The 23,495-nt window shown below is 42.4% G+C and overlaps 1 protein-coding gene across 1 annotated transcript in view; it reads right to left on the reverse strand.

The window, feature by feature from the left end:
- LOC140716691 (uncharacterized) overlaps window positions 1-23,495 on the reverse strand; it is a 49,064-nt gene that overhangs the window by 19,739 nt on the left and 5,830 nt on the right. The window contains exon 3 of the mRNA XM_073029515.1: window positions 6,159-6,216. Coding sequence (XP_072885616.1) covers window positions 6,159-6,216 — 58 coding nt within the window. The remainder of the gene's footprint in view (window positions 1-6,158; window positions 6,217-23,495) is intronic.

Genomic DNA, 23,495 nt, shown 5'->3' on the forward strand with positions numbered 1-23,495 from the left:
CCTGGCCCTGGAGCAACACTGTTCCTTTGGCTATATTCAATTTATGGATGAATGACAATTAAACTTGAACTTGAAATGTACACTGTACAAAAGTTTTGCAACATACAGAAGCAGGCTGAACTGGAACTCTGGTGAGAATCTGATGTTCTTCACCATGTTAGATCTGCCTCGTGCATCCTCATAGTTAAATGTGAAAAAAATAAAGTCAAATCTATCCAATATTCAGCATCCTTGAGAGGCTTTATTTGGACCTTCTTACAGCACAAGTTATTTGAGCCATTAAGGGGAAGATGCTAAAGGACTCTAAGTTTTTTTTTCACACAGAGGGTTGCGTGCGCAGAATACCCTGCCAGAGGACATTTAGGAAACTCTTGGAAAGATATATGGATGTTAGAAAAATTGAGGACTGTGTAGGAGGGGGAAGCATTAGATTAATCTTAAAATAGATTAAAAGGATGGCACTTAATGACTTTGGGATGTGGGTGAAAACAAGTGCAGTCTCAGGAGAGGGTGCAAACTCAGTGTCAGAACTAACCCGGGTCACTGGAGCTGTGAACCACACTGCTTCCTCACAGCAGAATTATCTAGTTCTATTATAAACAAAGAAAGTAAATTATCTAAAATAGTTGAAATCAGTATTGAGTTCTGAAGGCAACAATGTGCCCATGCAGAAGATATGGGCCTTGACAGCTTCCTATTTCCTGGTCCAAACTGGCTCTATAAACCCTCTGCACACCTATTCCACAGCAGGATGAGTGGAGGGTTCATCACTTCTTGCTTCATTGCAGGCCCAACTAGCTCACCTTCACCCGTTCCTCTCATTGAGTTCATTTTTGCACTGAACAACTTCTTCAGCTTCATTGTAATAAAGTCAAGATGCCAAGTCACTGGGTGTATTTATGGCAGAGATTAATCAGTTCTTGATTGGTCTGGACATTAAGAGAAAAGGCAGGAGAATAGGGCTGAAAAAGAACTGAGCCGTAGGCGAATGCCAGGGCAAACTCAATTGGCTACATAGCCTAATTCTGCCACAATATCTTATGACTATTACCCAGCATCAATATCAAAGGTGTGTGATTCATAACATTGGGGAGGACACAGCGAAGAAGATGAGACTGCTGCAAGAGAAGTCTCAATGGATTAGTCTCTTCTTGTGCACCACACCACCAGCTGTGCACTGAAACACCGTGCAGTGATATCTCCAGTTAGGAGTTGGGGATAAACAAAAAGCCACGTATGGACAATGGCCATTGTTAGTGTGCATCAGCTCAGCAAACAAAAGGATCTGAAAATCAGCAAGTGCATATTTGGCAAGACTGCAACAAAGGCAGTGTGTGTCCATCAGGACTACCACAAAAAAGGTGATGTTGGTGGGCGGGCAGCCAATCGCGATGGGATGCATGCCCCACTTATGTAAAAGAACTGAGATCCATTGTCGTGATGCTTGGTTTTCCTGAGCAGATTGTAAGAGATAAATGATCCACACTTTCAGTTTGCCCAAGATGATATTAGAGATTACTTTACATCTCCTTACCATCTAGCCCCAAAGAGAGAAGCTGTGGGAAATGTGCACAAATTTAAGGAAGCTAGGTGTAATTCAGATTTTCCTCTAAGCCATAGAGCAAGACCTTCCACCACTGCGGGATACATCCCTGCAGAAATGCCGATACCAAGGTGGCATGGAATGTGCTAAAATCTGTTCCAGCTTAACCTGGAAGGAAAGTTAAAGAGAAGTAGTTGAAACAAAGTAAATATCAAGCTACTTGCTATAAAGTGAATGGCTCAGGAAAATGTTAATGCTCATATGCTGAGAACTCCATTTAGGTCAGAGCTGAGAGGATGGGAAATAGAACATAGAACATTACAGCACAGTACAGGCCCTTCAACACACAATATTGTGCTGATCTTTTAACCAACTCTAAGAACAATCTAACCCTTCCTACATAGCCCTCCATTTTTCTATCATCCATGTGTCAATCTCATGCTTTCTTAAATGTCCCTAATGTATCTGCTTCTACCACCACCCCTGCCAGGCTATTCCACACACTCTCCACTCTGTGTAAAAATCTTACCATTGGAAAGATTGCGGAGAAATGTTGGGCCAAGAGTTAGTTGGCGATTCATGCAGGTTACTTGATCTCAGTCTGTACCAGATACCAAGGAGGACTGCAAGGAAGCTAGAAACAAGCTGCTGGAGGAACTCAGCGAGTCAGGCAACATCTGTGACGGCAAAGGGGTGGCCAATGTATTGGGTTGAGACCCTGTTTCGGAACTGAAGAATAGTAAGGATGATTGTGAATTTGAATATTCCAGAAGAGTCTGTGAATCTCTGCTAGGAGCTTGAAGCCCGATGTCTGCAGGCCCAAGTCTGTGTCCGCTGGAGGCCAGTCCAGGGGTTAAGGGATTGTGTATGTACAATAGTAGGAGGGAGGAATGGTGTTTGTTTTTGTTGTTTTGTTGCTTGCGTTCTGTTTTGTTCCACCAAACATTGTGGGTGCTGGAATGTGTGGTGACATTTGCAAGCTGCCTCCAGTGCATCGTTGGTTGTTAATGCAAATAGTGCATTTCACTGTATGTTTCAATATACACCTGATAAATAAACATGAATATTGAATTTTGAAGAGCAGTTGAAGAGGAGAGAACATAGCACGTGACTGAAAAGAGTCAAGAAATTAAACCTTTTATGTTCAGAGATGGATGTTCCATCAACAAGTTATTCATAAAGATTCAACACACAAGGTTAAAGAAGGGTGAAAAACCTCCCGGCAGGTACCTCAAGAAGCATCATCTCGAGACCTGTGCCACCCTGAGAGCCGGCCCTGGCTGTTCTACCACTTGCCTGAAGACGCACATCTACCTATGTTTTCTGCCTTTCCTTCTCCAGTGCTTGATGGGTCTATAACATGTGGACTCACTTTCAAGGACTCTACAATTCATATTCTCAGTATTGTTTATTTACTTTTTTATTATTTGTATGATTTGTTGCCTGTCTTTGTTGTGTATAGTTTTTCATGTGCTCTATTGTTTTTATTTTGCTGTGAATGCCCACAAGAAAATGAATCTCAGGGTAGTATACGGTGACATACACGCATTTTGATAATAAATTTACTTCAGCTGAGACCTTGGAAAGCTTAAAGGAGGCATGTGAAGCAATTTCTTACACAGAGAGTGGCAGGTGCTTAGAATGGGCTGCCGGGGTAGTGGTGGAATGTTTGATAACAACATTTAAGAGGCATTGCAGCAGACACACGAGCAGGCAAATGGTATTGTCTAGATTAGCATCATGGCTGGCACAGATATGGTGGGTTGAAGGGCCTGTTTCTCTGTTGTATAGGTTCTTGATTAGTCAGGGTGTCAAAGGTTACAGGGAGAAGGCAGGAGAATGGGGTTGAGGGGGAAAATAAATCAGCCATGACTGAATGGCAGCAGACTCGATGGACTGAATGGCCTCATTCCGCTCCTATGTTTTAAAGTCTTATGGAATCACTGGGACCTCAGCTTCTCTGAAGGTTCCTTCTGACACCACATTTTAACCCTTCCATTCCATCAACTCTCAGCTGCACGCACAATGCTGATCTGGCATTCCTCTTGCATCCGCCCAGTGCTACAAAAATATTTTACACAAAGGGTAACAGAGCTCACTTCAACTTAGGTAAGCTTAGCAACATTCTCTCCAAATGTTCATGGGAAAAGCCAGTGAAAATTCGATCCTAGCTTGCTTTAATTGATGGAGCACTCCCTCTTCTGGTAATTTCATACTTTAATTTATCATACAAAATCTAATCTTACAGCTAATAATGCCTCTCTCTCATTTTCCCTTCCCAAAGAGAGAGACAGATGGCCTATTAGAAGGTCCTCACCAGCTGTTGCAGATTTGATTTTCCACACTGGACATACAGCTGTAGTATGTCCACCCAGTGATTTTCAAGGCACCAGGTTATTCAACCCAAGATTGCTTAATATTACAAGCATTTTATTGATGCTCAACTATAAGAAACTACAGTAAACCTGATTTTAGTTAACCTCCCCACCCCCCCCATTACCCCTGTCACTGCACTATAAACACTTTAAACCACTGTTTATAAAGCTGTTTACGTTGTAAGTACATGTTGGTATTTATGTATTTATGCACATTTCATTCCATATCCATACTTTAACCACTAGCTTATTTTTTATATAATTCTTTATTCTTATAATTGTTGAATGTTGTTTTTGTTGCATGTCACACTCTGACCAACACACTACGTCAAATTCCTAATGCATCTAAATGTACATGGCAAACAAAGTTGATCTTTAATCCTTGGAGGTCTGACACTTACAAAAGTTTCAATGGCTCTTCCAATCAGGACTACCAGTTCCAACCACCAAGGTTTGGCCTGTTTTCAAGATTAGATGTTAAACTAAAAGTGTCTGATCTTGACGTAGAATATTCTTAAGCAGAGTAGTGTAACTCAGTGTTCCCCTCCATCAGATTATCTGGTCATTTTAGGTGCTTGATTAGTCAGGGCATCAAAGGTGACAGGAGGAAGGCAGGAGAATGGGGTTGAGAGAGAAAATATATCAGCTATGATGGAATGGTGCAGACCCAATGGGCTGAATGGCCTCATTCTGCTCCTATGTCTGATGGTCATGGTTATCATATTGCTGTTTGTTGGTGCTTGCTGTGCATGAATAGGCTGCTGCACTTCCTACACTAACTCATTTTTTAAGTAATTGATTGGGTCAGAATATAATTGGGATGAGCTGAAAATGACATACAAATTGTTTTTTTTTTATGTCTTTTGACTTCATGGCCACTAGTCTTCCAAAGGGTCTGAGTGGATAATTATGCTGTCCAGTTTCTCTAGGCAGCTTGAACAGTCCATAAGACATAAGAGCAGACATAGGCCATTCAGTCTGTCAAATCTGCTCTACCATTCCATCATGGCTGATTTATTACCCCATTCAACCCTATTCTCTTGTCATCTCCCTTAACCCTAGACACCTTGTAACTGCACCAGTCCAATGAAATAATGGCCACACAACATACAGATGTCCTTGAAGATTTATTTTTATTTCCCTCTCTCTCTCTTTCTTCAGCAGACACTGTGAAAACTACAAGAAAGTAAAGGACATAAAAAGCTTGAAACATACATCTTTTAAAGTCTCTCAAGCTCATGTCCACTGATAAACAACCCCAAAACACTTCTGCACAATAAATCACTAAAAACATATCACACTGTCCACGTAAAGGCACATCAACAGCATTATATAAAACAAATAAAACACAATTACCGTGTGCACCTCTTGGACCACATGCAGAATAAGGTTATTTTAAGGCCATATGTCTTTCTCTGCTTCCATATTGGTTCTGACCCATAATGCCACAGTCATGCTCTCATTAACCTCTGGTCATGTGACCCATTAACCTCTGGTCATGTGACCCATTAAACTCTATATTAAAACCTTACATAAAAGGCACAAAATTTTTAATCAAACATTATTTTAAGATGATAAAATAATCATGAATTTATGACAAAAAAAATCATGAATTTATGACAAAAACAAATAAAATAAACATCTCAATGAAACATGTCTCTGAGACAGCTACACACCTTGACTAATCAAAACCTATCAACCTCCACTTTAAATACACCCAATGACTTGGCCTCCACAGTCATCTGTGGCAATGATTCTACAGATTCACCACCCTCTGGCTACAGAAGTTCTTCCTTATCTCTGTTCTAAAGGGATGTTCCTCTATTCTGAGGCTGTGCCCACTGACTCTCCCACCATAGGAAACATTCTCTCCACATCTACTCTACCTAGGCCATTTTAAATGAGATACCCCCACCCCCTTCATTCTTCTGAACTCCAGTGAGTACAGGCCCAGAGACATCAAATACTACTCATGCATTAACCCCTTCATTCCAGGAATCATTGTTGTGAACCTCCTCTGGACCCTCTCTAATGCTAGCACATCTTTTCTTAGAATTCTTAGCTGACCAGAAAAGGACCCCTTTATCCCCCCCCCCCCCCCCCACTCTTTGCTTCCTGCCAGTCAGCCAATCTTCTATCCATGCCAGTCATGTCGGCATTTGGAGACAGGCCACTGAAACATAAGCAGATGGCTTCAGTTTCAGTTCTGAATAGTGGCCAGATGGAAATTGGAGACCTACCTCTTGCTGTGCCGGCCTTTGAGCTATTAACACTGCTTCGGCGAGAACCACTGTCCTTCTGAAAGAACAAGAAGAATCTGTATCATTGGCCATTATAGTCACCACTATCTTGATCAACTATCATCATGATATTCTCATTATCACGTCCAAGGAGGTTGTTTCTTATATCAATAAAGTTCCTTTAACCCAGTTTAGTTTTTTTTTAAAGGGAATTGCAAGATAAAATAAACCTGAAATTTGTTTTAGTTTTGATTTATATTTTCAGCCAAATAAATTTTGTTTTAAAAGAAAAAAAGCTGTAACAGAAATTGTTAACTATTGTGTTGTGCCTTGATTTGAAGAGCTTCTGCTATAACCTAATCCTTTGCAATTCTTGGACCATTCTTCTGTAGCAGTTTGTGTGAATAAAATTGGATACGTTTCATTCTCTCTCATACTGACAAACTACTGCAGCAGAAATGTTCAAGAACATAGACCATGGAACAGTATGATGCACCATCAATAACTCTAGGAGACTGGAAGTGAACGATAGGCTTTTATTAACAGCGAAAAAGGGACCACGACCATGTCGAGACTGAGGGGGGAAGCAGTGTCCTCAATCGCCTTTATACAGGGGTCTGTGGGAGGAGCCACAGGAGCAGTCAGCAGAGGGGCGTGTCTAGACAGGTATACATAGTTTACCACACAGCACAGCATAGGAACAGGCCCTTCAGCCTGAGAGCTCTGTGTCAAACATGATGCCAAATTAAACTGATGCCTTCTGCTTGCACATCCCTCCACCCCTTGCATATTCATGTGTCTGTCTAAATGCCTCTCGAACACCACTGTCATATCTGCTTCCACACCACTCTCTGCGTAAAAGAGACTTACTCCATACATAGTACATAGAACACTACATCACAGTACAGGCTCTTCAGCCCACAATGTTGTACTAACCCTTTAACCTACTCTATGATCAATCTAATCTTTCCCTCCTACATAGCCCTTCATTTTTATATCTCCTCTAAACTTCACTCCTCTCGCTTTAAATGCATGTAGTACTTGACATTTCTACCCAAGAAAAAAGAATCTGACTGTCTATCGTATTTAATGTCTCTCAAAATTTGACCAACATCTATCAAGTCAGGTAAAGTATTAGGTAAACTTCTATTAAGATTCAAATTAGTTAAATTGGAATAATCATATGGTATGGTACTGTTCCACAACAATTTCATCTAATGGAAAGACTCAGTCTACATTTTAGACACTATAATTCTTTGGAATGAAATATATTCAACTTCAAGTGCCAGGCTTTAGATGTTTCAGAAAGGACAGGGAGGGAGGCAAAAGAGGTGGGGGTGTGGCACTGTTGATCAGAGATAGTGTAACGACTGCCGAAAAGGAGGAAGTCATGGAGGGGTTGTCTTCGAAGTGGCATTCTGCATAGGTACGTTCCAATGAGACAGGGAAAGGATGGTAGGGTACAGGAACTGTGGTGTACAAATGCTGTAGTAAATCTAGTCAAGAAGAAAAGAAAAGCTTATGAAAGGTTCAAAAAATAGGTAATGATAGAAATTTAGAAGATTATAAGGCTAGCAGGAAGGAGTTTAAGAAGTAAATTAGGAGAGCCAGAAGGGGCCATGAGAAGGCCTCGGCAAGCAGGATTAAGGAAAACTCCAAGGCATTCTACAAGTATGTAAAGAGCAAGAGGATAAGATGTGAGAGAATAGGACCAATCAAGTGTGACAGTGGGAAAGTGTGTATGGAACCGGAGGAGATAGCAGAGATACTGAATGAATACTTTGCTTCAGTATTCACTACGGAAAAGGATCTTGGCGATTGTAGGGATGACTTGCAGTGGATTGAAAAGCTTGAGCATATAGACATTAAGAAAGAGGATGTGCTGGAGCTTTTGGAAAGCATCAAGTTGAATAAGTCTCCAGGACCGGATGAGATGTACCACAGACTACTGTGGGAGGCGAGAGAGGAGATTGCTGAGCCTCTGGCAATGATCTTTGCATCATTAGTGGGGATGGGGGAGGTTCCAGAGGATTGGAGGGTTGCCGATGTTGTTCCCTTATTCAAGAAAGGGTGTAGAGATAGCCCAGGAAATCATAGACCAGTGAGTCTTACTTCAGTGGTTGGTAAGTTGATAGAGAAGATCCTGAGAGGCAGGATTTATGTACATTTGGAGAGGCATCACATGAGTAGGAATAGTCAGCATGGCTTTGTCAAGGGCAGGTCGTGCCTTACAAGCCTGATTGAATTTTTTGAGGAGGTGACTAAACACATTGATGAAGGTAGAGCAGTTGATGTTGTGTATATGGATTTCAGCAAGGCATTTGATAAGGTACCTCATGCAAGGCTTATTGAGAAAGTAAGGAGGCATGGGATCCAAGGGGACATTGCTTTGTGAATCTAGAATTGGCTTGCCCACAGAAGGCAAAGAGTGGTTGTAGACAGGTCATATTCTGCATGGAGGTTGGTGACCGGTGGTGTGCCACAGGGATCTGTTCTGGGACTCCTTCTCTTCGTGATTTTTACAAATAACCTGGATGAGGAAGTGGAGGGATGGGTTCGTAAATTTGCTGATGACACAAAGTTTGGGGGTGTTGTAGATAGTGTGGAGGGCTGTCAGAGGTTACAGTGGGACATTGTAAGGATACAAAACTGGGCTGAGAAGTGGCAGATGGAGTTCAACCCAGATAAGTGTGAGGTGGTTCACTTTTGGTAGGTCGAATATGATGGCAGATTAGAGTATTAATGGGTAAGACTCTTGGCAGTGTGGAGGATCAGAGCGATCTTGGGGTCCGAGTCCATAGGAGACTCACGCAGGTTGACTCTGTGGTTTAGAAGACATACAGTGCATTGGCCTTCATCAATTGTGGGATTGAGTTCAAGAGCCGAGAGGTAATGTTACAGCTATATAGGACCCTGGTCAGACCCCACTTGGAGTACTGTGCTCAGTTCTGGTCACCTCACTACAGGAAGTATGTGGAAGCCATAGAAAGGGTGCAGAGGAGATTTACAAGGATGTTGCCTGGATTGGAGAGCATGCCTTATGAGAATAGGTTGAGTGAACTCGGCCTTTTCTCCTTGGAGCGACGGAGGATGAGAGGTGACCTGATAGAGGTGTATAAGATTATGAGAGGCATTGATTGTGTGGATAGTCAGAGGTTTTTTTCCCAGGGCTAAAATGGTTACCACAAGAGGACACAGGTTTAAGGTGCTGGGGAGTAGGTACAGAGGAGATTGACAGGGGTAAGGTTTTTACTCAGAGAGTGGTGAGTGAGTGGAATGGGCTGCCAGTGACTGTGGTGGAGGTGGATACAATAGGGTCTTTTAAGAGACTGGACAGGTACATGGTGTTTAGAAAAATAGAGGGCTATGGGTAACCCTAGGTAGTTTCCAAGGTAGGGACATGTTCAGCACAGCATTGTGGGCCAAAGGCCTGTATTGTGCTGTAGATTTTCTATGTGTCATGGAGTTACTTGTGTTACATGCCTAGATTTCGGGGTCCTGTCATTGGCAAGCCTGGGGTCAATACCAGATGTCAAAGTCGGAAGTCGGTATGCTTGGAATTTGAGGCCCAATGGCCGAAGCCCTGGGTCTGCGAGTCTGCCAGTCCACAGCTGATGTCCGCTAGACAGGAGGCTCAGAGGCAGCCTGTTCTGGGATTGGAGGCCTGGGTATGTGGGTGGGAGGGACAAAAGGGTCTTGTTTTGTTGTTTTTTTTGCTGTAGTTTTGTTGTTGTTGGTACTGCTCATGCTGTTCTGCTGTACATTGTGGGCATGGTATGTTGGTGTCGAAATATGTGGCTTCACTTGCGGGCTGCCCTCAGCATATCTTTAGGTTGTTAACAATTCACTGCATGTTATAATGTACCTGTGATAGATAAATGAAACTCAATCTGAATCTGATATCTCTTACCTCTCTATTCTTGTTGATGTTATAATGCTGGTAATAGAAGAGTAACTAGAATGGGGTGGATCCTCCAGGTAGAATCCACAGCCTGCTCCCATCCCACACAACCGCTCACCTGTCTGGACACAGCAGGCGATCACACTGAGCCTCCACACCCTCAAATCAGGCAATTAAGCCTCGGGCAGCAGAGGGCAGAACTCCTGAACACAGAGCACCTTGACGGGCTTTTGATGGCAAAACCATGAACCTCTGTCAAACTGGCAAGGAATTTTAACAGATGAATTGCCTCTGACTATTAAAATTTAGAAGTAACAAGAACATTAAACTAAATTGAAAAATATTCTTACCTCTTGCCTTTTGAATGAATGGAGCTGCCAATCCTATTTATATTTCAATACAAGGAGTATTGTAGGAAAGGCAGATGAGCTTAAGGCATCGATCAGCATGTGAAATAATGACATTGTAGCTATTAGTGAGACTTGGTTGCAGGAGGGACAGGACTGGAAGCACAATATCCCAGGGTTCTGTTGTTTTAGAGCTGACAGAGTGGGAGGGATTAAAGGGGGAGGGGTGGCGTTACTGATCAGGGAAAATGTCACGGCAGTGCTCAGTCAGGACAGACTGGAAAACTCAACTAGTGAGGTGTTATGGGTGGAACTGAGAAAGAACAAAGATACCGTATGACCACGTTTATGGGGCTATATCACAGAGCACCCAAAAGTCCGAGGGATTTAACAGAACACACTTGTAAAGAGATTGCAGACTGTTGCAAGGAACATAAGGTTGTTATAGTAGGTGATTCTAACTTTCCACATATTGACGGGGAATCCCATACTGTAAAAGGACGAGATGGGATAGAGTTTGTCAAATGCGTTCTGGAAAGTTTCCTTCATTAGTAGGTCAAAGTCTCAGCGAGAGAGTGTGTGATACTGGATCTGTGATTAGGGAATGAGACAGGGCAGGTGATGTGTAGGGGAACACTGCATCCAGTGACCACAGTGGCATTAGTTTCAAAATCAATATGCAAAAAGATAGGTCTGGTCTGCAGGTTGAGATTCTAAACTTTGATGTTATCAGAAATGACCTGCCAGGTGTGGATTGGGACAGGCTGTTTTCTGGCAAAAGTGTGCTTGGTAAGTGAGAGGCCTTCAAAAACGAAATTTTGAAAGTACAAAGCTTGCTTGTGCCTGTCAGTATCAAAGGTAAAAATAACAAGTGTAGGGAACTTTGGTTTTCAAGGGATATTGTGACCCTGGTTAAAAAAAAGGTGCATAGCAGGTATAGGCAGGTAGGAACAAATGAGGTACTTATGGAATATAAGAAATGTAAAATAACACTTAAGAAAGAAATCAGGAGGGCTAAAAGAAGGCAAGAGGTTGCCTTAGCAGACAAGGTGAAGGAGAATCCTAAGAGATTCTACAGGTAGAGCAAAAAGATAGCAAAGGACAAAGTTGGTCCTCTGGAAGATCAGAATGGTAATCCATGCATGAAGCCAGAAGAGATGGGGAAGATCTGAAATGGATGTTTTGCATCTGTATTTACTCAGGAGACAGACACAGACTCTACAGAAGTGAGGCAAAGCGGCATCAACCTCATGGACCCTGTATAGATTACAGAGGAGGAGGATTTTGCTACCCTGAGGCAGAGTGGATAAATCCCCAGGGCCTGACAAGGTGTTTCCGCAGAGCTTACAGGAGGGAAGTGCATAAATTGCCAGGCCTCTAGCAGAGATATTTAAATCATCCTTAGCAACAGGAGAGGTACCAGAGGATTGGGGGATAGCCAATGTTGTTCCACTATTTAAAAAAGGCTCTAAACACAAACCAGGAAATTATAGGCCATTGAGCCTGACATCAGCAGTTGGAAAGTTATTGGAAGGTGTTCTAAGGGACCGGATATATGAGTATTTGGATAGACATGGACTGATTAAGGATAGTCAGCATGGCTTTGTGCGTGGTAGATCATGTCTAACCAATCTCATATAGTTTTTCGAGGAAGTTGCCATGAATGTTGATGAAGGGAAGGTAGTAGATGTTGTCTACATGGACTTTAGTAAGGCATTTGACAAGGTCCTGCATGGGAGGCTGGTCAAGAAGGTTCAGTCGCTCGGCATTCAGGATGATGTAATAAATTGGATTAGACATTAGCTTTGAGAGAAGCCAGAGCGTGGTGGTAGAGGATTTGGCTCTCTGACTGGAGGCCTGTGACTAGTGGAGTGCCTCAGGGATTGGTGCTGGGTCCATTGTTGTTTGTCATCTGTATCAATGGTCTGGATGATAATGTGCTTAACTGGATCAGCAAATTTGCAGATGACACAAAGATTGGAGGTGTAGTGGGCAGTGAGGAAGGCTTTCATGCCTTGCAGAGGGATCTGGACCAGCTGGAAAATTGGGCTGAAAAATGGCAGATGGAATTTAATACAGACAAGTGTGAGGCTTTCCATTTCGGTAGGACCAACCAGAGTAGGTCGTACACAGTGAACGGTAGGGCACTGAGAAGTGCGGTGGAACAAAGGGATCTGGGAATATAGGTCCACAATTCATTGAAAGTGGCATCACAGGTAGGTAGGATTGTAAAGAAAGCTTTTGGCACATTGGCCTTCATAAATCAATGTATTGAGTACAGGAACACACACAAAATGCTGGTGGAACGCAGCAGGCCAGGCAGCATCTATGGAGGGAGAAGCACTGTTGACGTTTCGGGCTGAGACCCTTCGTCAGGACTAACTGAAAGGAAAGATAGTAAGAGATTTGAAAGTAGGAGGGGGAGGGAAAAATGTGAAATAATAGGAGAAGACCGGAGGGGGTGGGGTGAAGCTGAGAGCCAGAAAGGTGATTGGCAAAAGGGATACAGAGCTAGAGAAGGGAAAGGATCATAGGAGGGGAGGCCTAGGGAGAAAGAAAGGGGGAGGGGGGAGCACCAGAGGGAGATGGAGAACAGGCAGAGTGATGGGCAGAGAGAGAAAGGAAAAAAAAGGGAGGGAAAAAAAACTAAATATATCAGGGATGGGGTAAGAAGGGGAGGAGGGGCATTAACAGAAGTTAGAGAAGTCAATGTTCATGCCATCAGGTTGGAGGCTACCCAGCCAGTATATAAGGTGTTGTTCCTCCAACCTGAGTGTGGCTTCATCTTGGCAGTTGAGGAGGCCATGGATAGACATATCAGAATGGGAATGGGACGTGGAATTAAAATGTGTGGCCACTAGGAGATCCTGCTTCCTCTGGCGGACAGAGTGTAGGTGTTCAGCGAAACGGTCTCCCAGTCTGTGTCGGATCTCACCAATATATAAAAGGCCACATCGGGAGCACCGGACGCAGTATACCACACCAGCCGACTCACAGGTGAAGTGTCGCCTCACCTGGAAATACTGCAGTTGGGATGTTATGTTGAAGTTGTATAAGATGTTGGTGAGGCCTGATCTAGAGTACTGTGTGCAGTTCTGGTCACCTACCTACAGGAAAGATGTAAACAGGGTTGAAAGAGTACAGAGAAAATTGACAAAGATGTTGCCGGGTCTGGAGGACCTGAGTTATAAGGAAAGATTGAATAGGTTTGGACTGTATTGCTTAGAATGTAGAAGATTGAAAGGAGATTTGATAGAGGTATACAGATTTATGAGGGGTATAGATAGGGTAAATGCAAACAGGCTTTTCCCACTGAGCTTGAGTGAGACTACAACCAGAGGTCATGAGTTAATGGTGAAAGGTGAGAAGTTTAAGGGGAACATAAGGGGAAACATCTTCACTCAGAGAGTTGTGGGAGTGTGGAATGAGCTGCCAGCTCAAGTGGTCTATTCAAGCTCAATTTCAACGTTGAAGAGAAGTTTGGATAAGTTCATGGATAGTAGGAGTATGGAGGGCTATTGCCCCGGTGCAAGGTCGTTGGGACTAGGCAGTTTAAATGGTTTTGGCATGGACTAGATGGGCCAAAGGGCCTGTTTCTGTGCTGTATTCCTCTGTGACTCTATCCTTGTTTTAGACACCCACAGCAAGAAAACAAAAGGATTCTTACTACCTACTCTATCTATTCCCCTCATCACTTTGCATATTTCTGTCAGCTTGCCTCTCACCCTCATTCACCACAGGAGAAACAAATATTGCCTATCTAATCTCTCCTTATAATTAAAATGTTCTAATTCAGGCAACATCCTGGTGAATCTCCTCAGCACTCTCTCCAGCACAATGACATCCTTGGCAACAAGGACTCCCACAATTCCAAGTCATTGTTTTACATGATGCCCTTGTTCTGATCGTCTATGAATTCTACATTTTGTTAATGTTACTGGCAACACTAAATTAAGAAGAGCAGTAAGAAGTAGGGGATATAGCAAAAGATTTATTAAAAGATTTAGTTCTATTAAGCAATTGGCAAATGGTGACAAAAAAGGGATAATACTTGCCACATGAGACAGCCAGAGGTATTTGCGAAAATTAAATCAAACATTTGGAAGATTAAAACAGTATTTCTTCATAACATGCCAAGAATATTCAATGATAACTTGTTTATATGGGATCTATTAACACTCTAAAAACATCCCAGACTGTTTCACAGGCATGGCATCAAATCATACATAACAGTAGAAAAGCAGATCAAAGTTTCCCTAAAGAGGAAAGGTTAAGAGAAACAAGGGATTCTGTATATGCTGGAAATCTTGAGCAACACACTCAAAAAGCTGGAGAAACTCAGCAGGTCAGGCAGCATCTATGGAGAAGAATAAAGAGTTGATACTTCGGGATTGTTTATTTCTCTCAATAAGCATTTGGTATGTGTTACTAAGGAAAGGTTAAGGTTCCTTAAAGAAAGGCTTAGAATCAAAGAGATTTAAGGAGGGAATTCCAGAAATGAGGGCTATGGCATCTGAAGATGAAGGCACCAGTAACTAGAGGTGCACAAAAGGCCAGCACAAACCTTGATTTAATTTTTACTGCAGTGGTGGGAATGCATTTTATAATTTGACAGATAGGTGACGGCAGGGTTCCGTTACTGTGAACTGATTGCAACTTGAATAGTTCACCAGTCAGAAATGTGGCCGTGATCCCAGGTGGTAAAAGATTCTTGCAGTCCCTTGGCAGCTGGTGAATTCATCCCAATCTCCCAAATAGTCATTTGTGTGCACAGATTGTACCCAAGACAGGGGTTTGTAAGATGGCGAGGACTTGCATTAAGTTTCCACATTCTAGGCACCTGGAGGAGATGTTGGTTCAGATTATGCAAAAAAAACACATGTATAATCCAAGTGTTTAGGACTATAAATGACATGCAAATTGATGGTACAGCTCCTGACAATCCAGCCTGTCATTCTGCCGATCAAACACTGGAGGGCAGCACTGATGGGAGAGGCCAGCTCCCAGCTGAGCATGGACTCCATGCTACACCGCCTCCAGTGCAGAGTCCAATCTGGACTGCAGCAGCAGGCAAGCCTGCATGAAGCCTACTCCTTGCTACAACCAAGGCCACACAGTTGTATATCAGAATACCAACCATATTCTCCCCTATTAATTACTGCTTTCAAAAGGGAACTGGACAGACATTTTGAAGAGAAAAATGTGAAGGAGAATTGTCATTAGCAAATTGGTTTATTATGGTCATGTGCAGTGAAACAGTGAAAAGCCATTCAGACAGATCATTCCCCAGGGCAATCCATACAAAACTGGCACAGACTTTATGGACTGAATGGCCTCCTTCTGTCCCTAAATGATTCCATGGTTATAAAACTGTTCTGTGTGTGTCAGGAATGGACAGGAGGAGGAGTATAGGAAACTGATACAGGACTTTGTGATATGGTGCAACTCAAACTACCTGCGTCTCAATATCACCAAGACCAAGGAGATGGTGGTGGACTTTAGGAGATCTAGGCCTCATATGGAGCCAGTGATCATTAATGGAGAATTTGTGGAACAGGTTAAGACCTACAAGTATCTGGGAGTACAGTTAGACGAGAAGCTAGACTGGACTGCCAACACAGATGCCTTGCGCAGGAAGGCACAGAGTCGACTGTACTTCCTTAGAAGGTTGGCGTCATTCAATGTTTGTAGTGAGATGCTGAAGATGTTCTATAGGTCAGTTGTGGAGAGCGCCCTCTTCTTTGTGGTGGCGTGTTGGGGAGGCAGCATTAAGAAGAGGGACGCCTCACGTCTTAATAAGCTGGTAAGGAAGGCGGGCTCTGTCGTGGGCAAAGTACTGGAGAGTATAACATCGGTAGCTGAGCGAAGGGCGCTAAGTAGGCTACGGTCAATTATGGAAAACCCTGAACATCCTCTACATAGCACCATCCAGAGACAGAGAAGCAGTTTCAGCGACAGGTTGCTATCGATGCAATGCTCCTCAGACAGGATGAAGAGGTCAATACTCCCCAATGCCATTAGGCTTTACAATTCAACCGCCAGGAGTAAGATATGTTAAAGTGCCGAGGTTGATTGTATTTAATGTATTTAAGTAAACTACTTAAGAACTTTTTAAAAGCTATTATTAATGCTTTTTGAGAGAGTGATTTAGATGCATATCATATTTTTACTGAGTTAAGTATTGTATGTAATTAGTTTTGCTACAACAAGTGTATGGGACATTGGAAAAAATGTTGAATTTCCCCATGGGGATGAATAAAGTATCTATCTATCTATTTGGCTGTTGTCAAGCTGCTAAGTGGGGGCATGTTCACCGCACAAACTGTAGCAGTTCACAAAGGCAAACCTCAAAGGAAATTAGTGTTGGATAATACTGTAGATTCCGACCTTGCCAATGTTCTCAATATTATTTATTACTTGTCAATCTATTATTATCATTTTGTTTTTCTTTTCATTTTTGCACAATTTGATGTATTTTCTTTGTCTGCCTTTGTTTGTGTGTAGTTTTTCAATGATTCTATTGTGTTTCCTTGTATTTACTTTGAATGCCCATAAGAAAATTAAGCTCAGGGTAACATATATGTACTTTGGTAACTTTGAATTATGTTAATTCCCTTGAATAAATATGTCTGAAGAAAAGAAGTTACAACTTTCAAACAAAAGATTATCTTGACTTACTGGGTTACTGATACCAATCAGTATTAATACAAATTACCACTCCTTCCAGGTGAGGCTACACTTCACCTGCGAGTCTGTGGGGGTCGTCTATTGTGTTTGGTGCTCCTGATGCAGCCTCCTCTACGTCGGTGAGACCCATTGTAAATTGGGGGACTGCTTTGTCGAGCACCTCCACTCCATCCGCCAAAAGCGGAACTGCCCAATGGCCAAACATTTTAACTCCCATTCCCGTTCCAACATGTCAGTCCATGGCCACCTCTTATGTCAAGATGAGGCCACCCTCAGGGTGGAGGAGCAACGCCTTATATTCTATCTGGGTAGCCTCCAAACTAATGGCATGGATATCAATTTCTCCTTCCAATAAACATTTCCCCTCCTCCTCCCCTCTTCTTCTACTCCCCATTCTGACCTTTTACCTCTTCTCACCTGCTATCACTTCCTCCTTGGTCCCCTCCTTCTTTCCTTTCTTCTACGGTCCACTCTCCTCTCAGATTCCTTCCTCTCCAGCCCTTCATCTTTCCCACCCACCTGGCTTCACCTCTCATCTTCTAGCGATCCTCCTTCCCCTCCCCCACTTTTTTACTCAGGTATCTTCTCCCTACCTTTTCAGTCCTGAAGGAATGTCAACTGTTCATTCATTTTCATAGGTGCTGCCTGACCTGCTGAGTTCCTCCAGCGTTTTGTGTGTGTTGTTACTGATACCAATACACAATGACTAACCACAGCTGCTCCTTACTTGTGTCCATACTACACCAGAATACATGGATCCTGGATCGGCTTCCACAACCATCAGAAGACCCACCAATAGACAACTTACTCGTCTCAAGTTAACCCTATTGATGCCAACTACCATTTACCTACCAGAAAGCTTTCATTCTCTTGGAAAAGCTTCTTGTGGGAAAATGTTATTAATTTACATAAAATTTAAATACTTAAGATAGCAAGAAGGAGTTTGATTTTCGAAGCACAAATTATGTTGTTGATTCGTGCTTCTGGGGGATGAGATCACTCTCTCTTGGAACTGATGGTCTGAACATCCATCAGCTGTCAAGTTTCGACTTGGTAACCTATATTATGAGACAGCAATTTCTTGCCTTCGTTTTCCCCCGACTCCACTGTTTTCCCCTGGCACTGGAAGGTCACGTTCCTTCTGCTGGAGATGCACAGATGGTGGAAGCCACAGCAGGGATTAAGGAATTATAAATATGTCAACGCTGCCTGGAAACAGTATCAGTCAAGCAACAAGCTCACACTCCACACTGGGGCTTGCTCAATTGTTTATTGGCCTGGGAGAGGCATCTTTTTTCATTACTCTGTATTTTTGTTATCAATAAAGATCATGTTGTTAGAATATCAGCAAGATGGCTTCCATGTTCTCTGTGTTTTATTTGTCCAAAGTGCCTTAATCTCTCTACTCACATCTTTAAAATCTCAGTGCGTGTGCAGTTTGTGGGTTGCTTATGCAATGAGAAGGTTTGTTTTGACAAAAGTAATTTTTAATTAAATCCAGCACATTAGCTAGACGCTCCATTTCCTTCTATTTACTTGCACAAAAATTCTCAATTTTAATGTTTTTCCAGAGACGTCTCTTAAATAAAACAGAACATTTTGCTCAGATGGAAATGGTACAACAGTGATTATGATTTTTGGATTAAAGTTCCAAAGTCTTGAGTTCAAATCCCACCCAGAAACCTATGGGGAGTTTTTAATTCAATGAATTAAGGAAATCTGTTAATAAAAAGCTAGCATCAATAATGGTGACCACGAAGTTATTAGATTGTTATAAAAATCTGATTTGCTTCAGGGAAGGTAATCTGCTGTACTTACTTGGTCTCCCCAAACATGACTTCATGTTCACAGTTATGTTGCCCTGTAAGTGCCCACAATCTGTGAGCGAATACACTGGAGAGATGAATTATTGACTGCAATGAATTGTGTGGTAATACAACATGCTCCTTTCTACTATGTTTGAAATAAGCAACGAATCTGCAAGCTACTTATCTTACATCATGCACCTTTTAGAGCATGGAACATAAAACAGTACAGCACAGAACAGGCCCTTCAGCCCACGATGTTGTGCCATCCATTTAACTTACTCTAAGATCATTCTAAACCTTTCCTCCCCTTAGCCCTCCATTTTTCTTTCATTCATATGCCTATCTCAAAGCCTCTTAGATGATCCTAACGTATCTGTCTCTACCACCAACACCGGCAGGACATTCCTCGTACCCACCACTCACTGTGTGTCTTATTTATCAATGGCCACTTATTATGGTCACTTTATTAGGTACAGGAGTGGAACCCAATCTGGTCTTCTGCTGCTGTAGCCCAACCACTTCAAGGTTTGACATGTTGTGCGTTCAGAGATGTTCTTCTGCACACCACTGTTGTAACGTGTGGTTATTTGAGTTACTGTCACCTTCCTGTCAGCTTGAACCAGTCTGGCCATTCTCCCTGACCTCTCTCATTAACAAGGTGTTTTCACCTACAGAACTGCCACTCACTGGACTTTTTTTTGCTTCTCATAATTTTTCTGTAAACTTTAAAGACCATTATGTGTGAAAATCCTGGAAGATCAGCAGTTTCTGAGATACTCATATCACCCTGTCTGTCACCAACAATCATTCCATGGTCAAAGTCACTTAGATCACATTTCTTCCCCATTCTGATGTTTGGTCTGAACAACAACTGAACCTTTTGACCATGTCTGCATGCTTTTATGCATTGAGTTGCTGCCACATGATTGGCTGATATTTGCATTAATAAGCAGCTGCACAGAAGTGCAATGAAGTGGCCACAGAGTGTATATATCAATAATATATTTAATTGCACACTGATGGCTGCACATTACAGGCAGCATCAAATATTCCCACCATTCAGGCCTGCCATTTTTTGTAACTTCCATCGGGCAGAACATACAGAGGTGTAAATTCACACACCACCAATCTACTTCCTTCGAACATTTGTGTTTGAACCAACCAGCAAAGCCCCTAGCATAACAGTTTATCGACTGTGACTACTTTGCATTAAAATGGACTTTCTTTATTGCTCTAATTGTTTTGTCTTGTAAAAATTGTGTGTAATTTATGTTTAATTTATACTTATCTTGTGAACGTTGCTAATGTTTCTGTGATGCTGCTGCAACTAAGTATTTTATTGCACCTGTCCTTGTGCATATGACATTAAATCGTACTATCCCAGAGGAATATTGTTTTGTTTGGTTTATATGGATGGTTGAATGACAATAAACTTGAACTAGAACTTTGACTCTGAGCTAATGTGTGATACAGGAACAGAACATCAAATCCAGATGAAGGGTCTTGACCTAAAACATTTCCCTCCACAGACACTGCCTGACCTGTTGTTTTTCTACTTTACCAACAACATTTATTTGCTCCAGATTCTAGCACCTGCAGTCCCTTGTGTCTCCATAGGACATCCACAGATATTCTTAAGACTCTAGATCATGACATATGCAAATTCTGGCTGTGAAGATATGAATAGAAAATAAATTCTCACAGCCAAAAAGTCAGGGCAACTACAACTCCACCCTGAAGCTGTATAAGACATTGGTGAAACCAAATGTGGAGTATTATGTACAGACCTGAACACCTACCTACCAAAAGATATCAATTGCAACCTTTGTCCCTGTTAGCCTGACATCAGTGGTGGGGAAGATGCTGGAGTCAACTATAAAAGATGAAATAGCAGGACATTTGGATAGCAGTAACAGGATCGGTCTGAGTCAGCATGGATTTACAAAGGGGAAATCATGCTTGACTAATCTTCTGGAATTTTTTGAGGATGTAACTATGAAAATGGACAAGGGAGAGCCAGTGGATGTAGTGTACCTGGACTTTCAGAAAGCCTTTGATAAGGTCCCACATAGGAGATTAGTGGGCAAAATTAAAACACATGGTATTGGGGGTAGGGTACTGACATGGATAGAAAATTGGTTGGCAGACAGGAAACAAAGAGTAGGGATTAACAGGTCCTTTTCAGAATGGCAGGCAGTGACTAGTGGGGTACCGCAAGGCTCAGTGCTGGGACCGCAGTTGTTTACAATATACATTAATGATTTCGATGAAGGGATTAAAAGTAACATAAGTAAATTTGCAGTTGACACAAAGCTGGGTAGTAGTGTGAAATATGAGGAGGATGTTAGGAGAATGCAGGGTGACTTGGACAGGTTGGGTGAGTGGGCAGATGCATGGCAGGTGCAGTTTAATGTGGATAAATGTGAGGTTATCCACTTTGGTGGCAAGAACAGGAAGGCAGATTACTATCTAAATGGAGTCAAGTTAGGAAAAGGGGAAGTACAACGAGATCTAGGTGTCCTTGTTCATCAGTCACTGAAAGTAAGCATGCAAGTACAGCAGGCAGTGAAGAAAGCTAATGGCATGCTGGCCTTCATAACAAGGGGAGTTGAGTATAGGAGCAAAGAGGTACTTCTGCAGTTTTACAGGGCCTTGGTGAGACCACACCTGGAGTATCGTGTGCAGTTTTGGTCTCCAAATTTGAGGAAGGACATTCTTGCTATTGAGGGAGTGCAGTGTAGTTTCACAAGGTTAATTCCCGGGATGGCGGGACTATCATATGTTGAAAGATTGGAGTAACTGGACTTGTATACACTGGAATTTAGAAGGATAAGAGAGAATCTGATTAAAACATATAAGATTATTAAGGGATTGGACACACTAGAGGCAGGAAAAACGTTCCCAATGTTGGGGGAGTCCAGAACCAGAGGCCACAGTTTAAGAGTAAGGGGTAGGCCATTTAGAACAGAGATGTGGAAAAACTTTTTCACCCAGAGAGTTGTGGATCTGTGGAATGCTCTGCCTCAGAAGGCAGTGGAGGCTAATTCTCTGGATGCTTTCAAGAAAAAGTTAGATAGAGCTCTTAAAGATAGTGGAGTCAAGGGATATGGAGAGAAGGCAGGAACGGGGTACTGATTGTGGATGATCAGGCATGATCATATTGAATGGCGGTGCTGGCTCGAAGGGCCGAAGGGCCTACTCCTGCAACTATTGTCTATTGTCCCCTCAGGTTGGGTGAATCTAGAATCTAGAACTAAAGATCATAGTTTAAGGGTGAAACTTATGGGGAAACCTGAAGATGAACTTCACTCAGAGTTGGTGTGATTGCAACATTTAAGAGAAGTTTGGATAGGTACATGGATAGAAGGGGTATGGAGGGCCATGGTGCAGGTACAGGTCGATGGGAGTAAGCAGAGTTACAGTTTGGCATGGACTAGATATGCAGTAGTCTGCTATGACTAACAGGGAATTGGTGCAACATCTCAGCACTTTCTCTGTCAGTTGGGGCACAGCAGCACAGACAAACATTCAGATTTCCTCTTCTGAAGGCTGTGGCACAGTAGCATAGATCCACCATTTTACAGCATGGACACAGGTTCAATCCTCACCTCAGATACTCTCTATGTGGAGTTCGTGTGTTCTCCATGTGACCATGTGGACTTCCTCCAGGTGCTCCAGTTTCAAGTTCAAGTTCAATTTCCATTCAAGCATACATGAATATCCATGAATACAGCCAAATGAAAGTGTTCCTCTGGAGCCAAGGTGCAAAACATACAGTATACCAACAGTCATACACAGTAGAAGGCACATATAACACACATAAGATCGCAGAAAAGGTTCAAAGGTTCATTTATTATCAAAGTATACAACTCTGGAATTCTTCTCCATGAAATCAAGAAAGAAAAGAATGGCAGCACAATCATCAAACCCCAAATCCTTCCTTCCCACACAAAAAAACAAACAGCACACCAACCCCAAATCCTCCTCCCCCATAGACCTGCACACAAAAATACGAGAAAGAGCAGGCAAAAAACACAGAATACAAAAAAAACACAGAACAGTCACACAAAATAATATAGTCCAAGACCCTGAATCCATGAACAAATTTAACTCTGATTCTAATTATGATAGGATGGCAAACACAACCAGCTGATATAAATGCCCAAATGGTAATTCTCCTTCAAAGGAGTGCCAGTTTCTTTCAGTAAGCAAACAGAACCTCTGCTGGGTGGCATCACAGCCTTCCCTCAGAACTGCACCAGTCTATCTTAGAAGATAGCACAGTACAGCACAGGAACAGGCCCTTCAGCCCACAATGTTGTGCTGAACCAATCAAATTAGTAATCAAATGGCCAACTAATCTTTTCTGTCTAAAAAAAATCCATATCCTTCCATTTTCCTCACTTTCATGTGCCTATCTAAACATTTCTTAAAAGTCCCTAATGTATCTGTCTCTACCACCACCCCAGGCAGTAGATTCCAGGCACCCACTGTGTCTAGGTCACTCTAGATCATTGCATTTGAGTATCTGCAGGCAGCTCTACATCCAGAGTCTTCTGAATCAGATGCAGCCATAATCCTCACCTCCAAAATC

This window comes from Hemitrygon akajei, chromosome 26, assembly GCF_048418815.1.
Source record: "Hemitrygon akajei chromosome 26, sHemAka1.3, whole genome shotgun sequence".
In the NCBI taxonomy this organism is placed as follows: Eukaryota; Metazoa; Chordata; class Chondrichthyes; order Myliobatiformes; family Dasyatidae; genus Hemitrygon; species Hemitrygon akajei.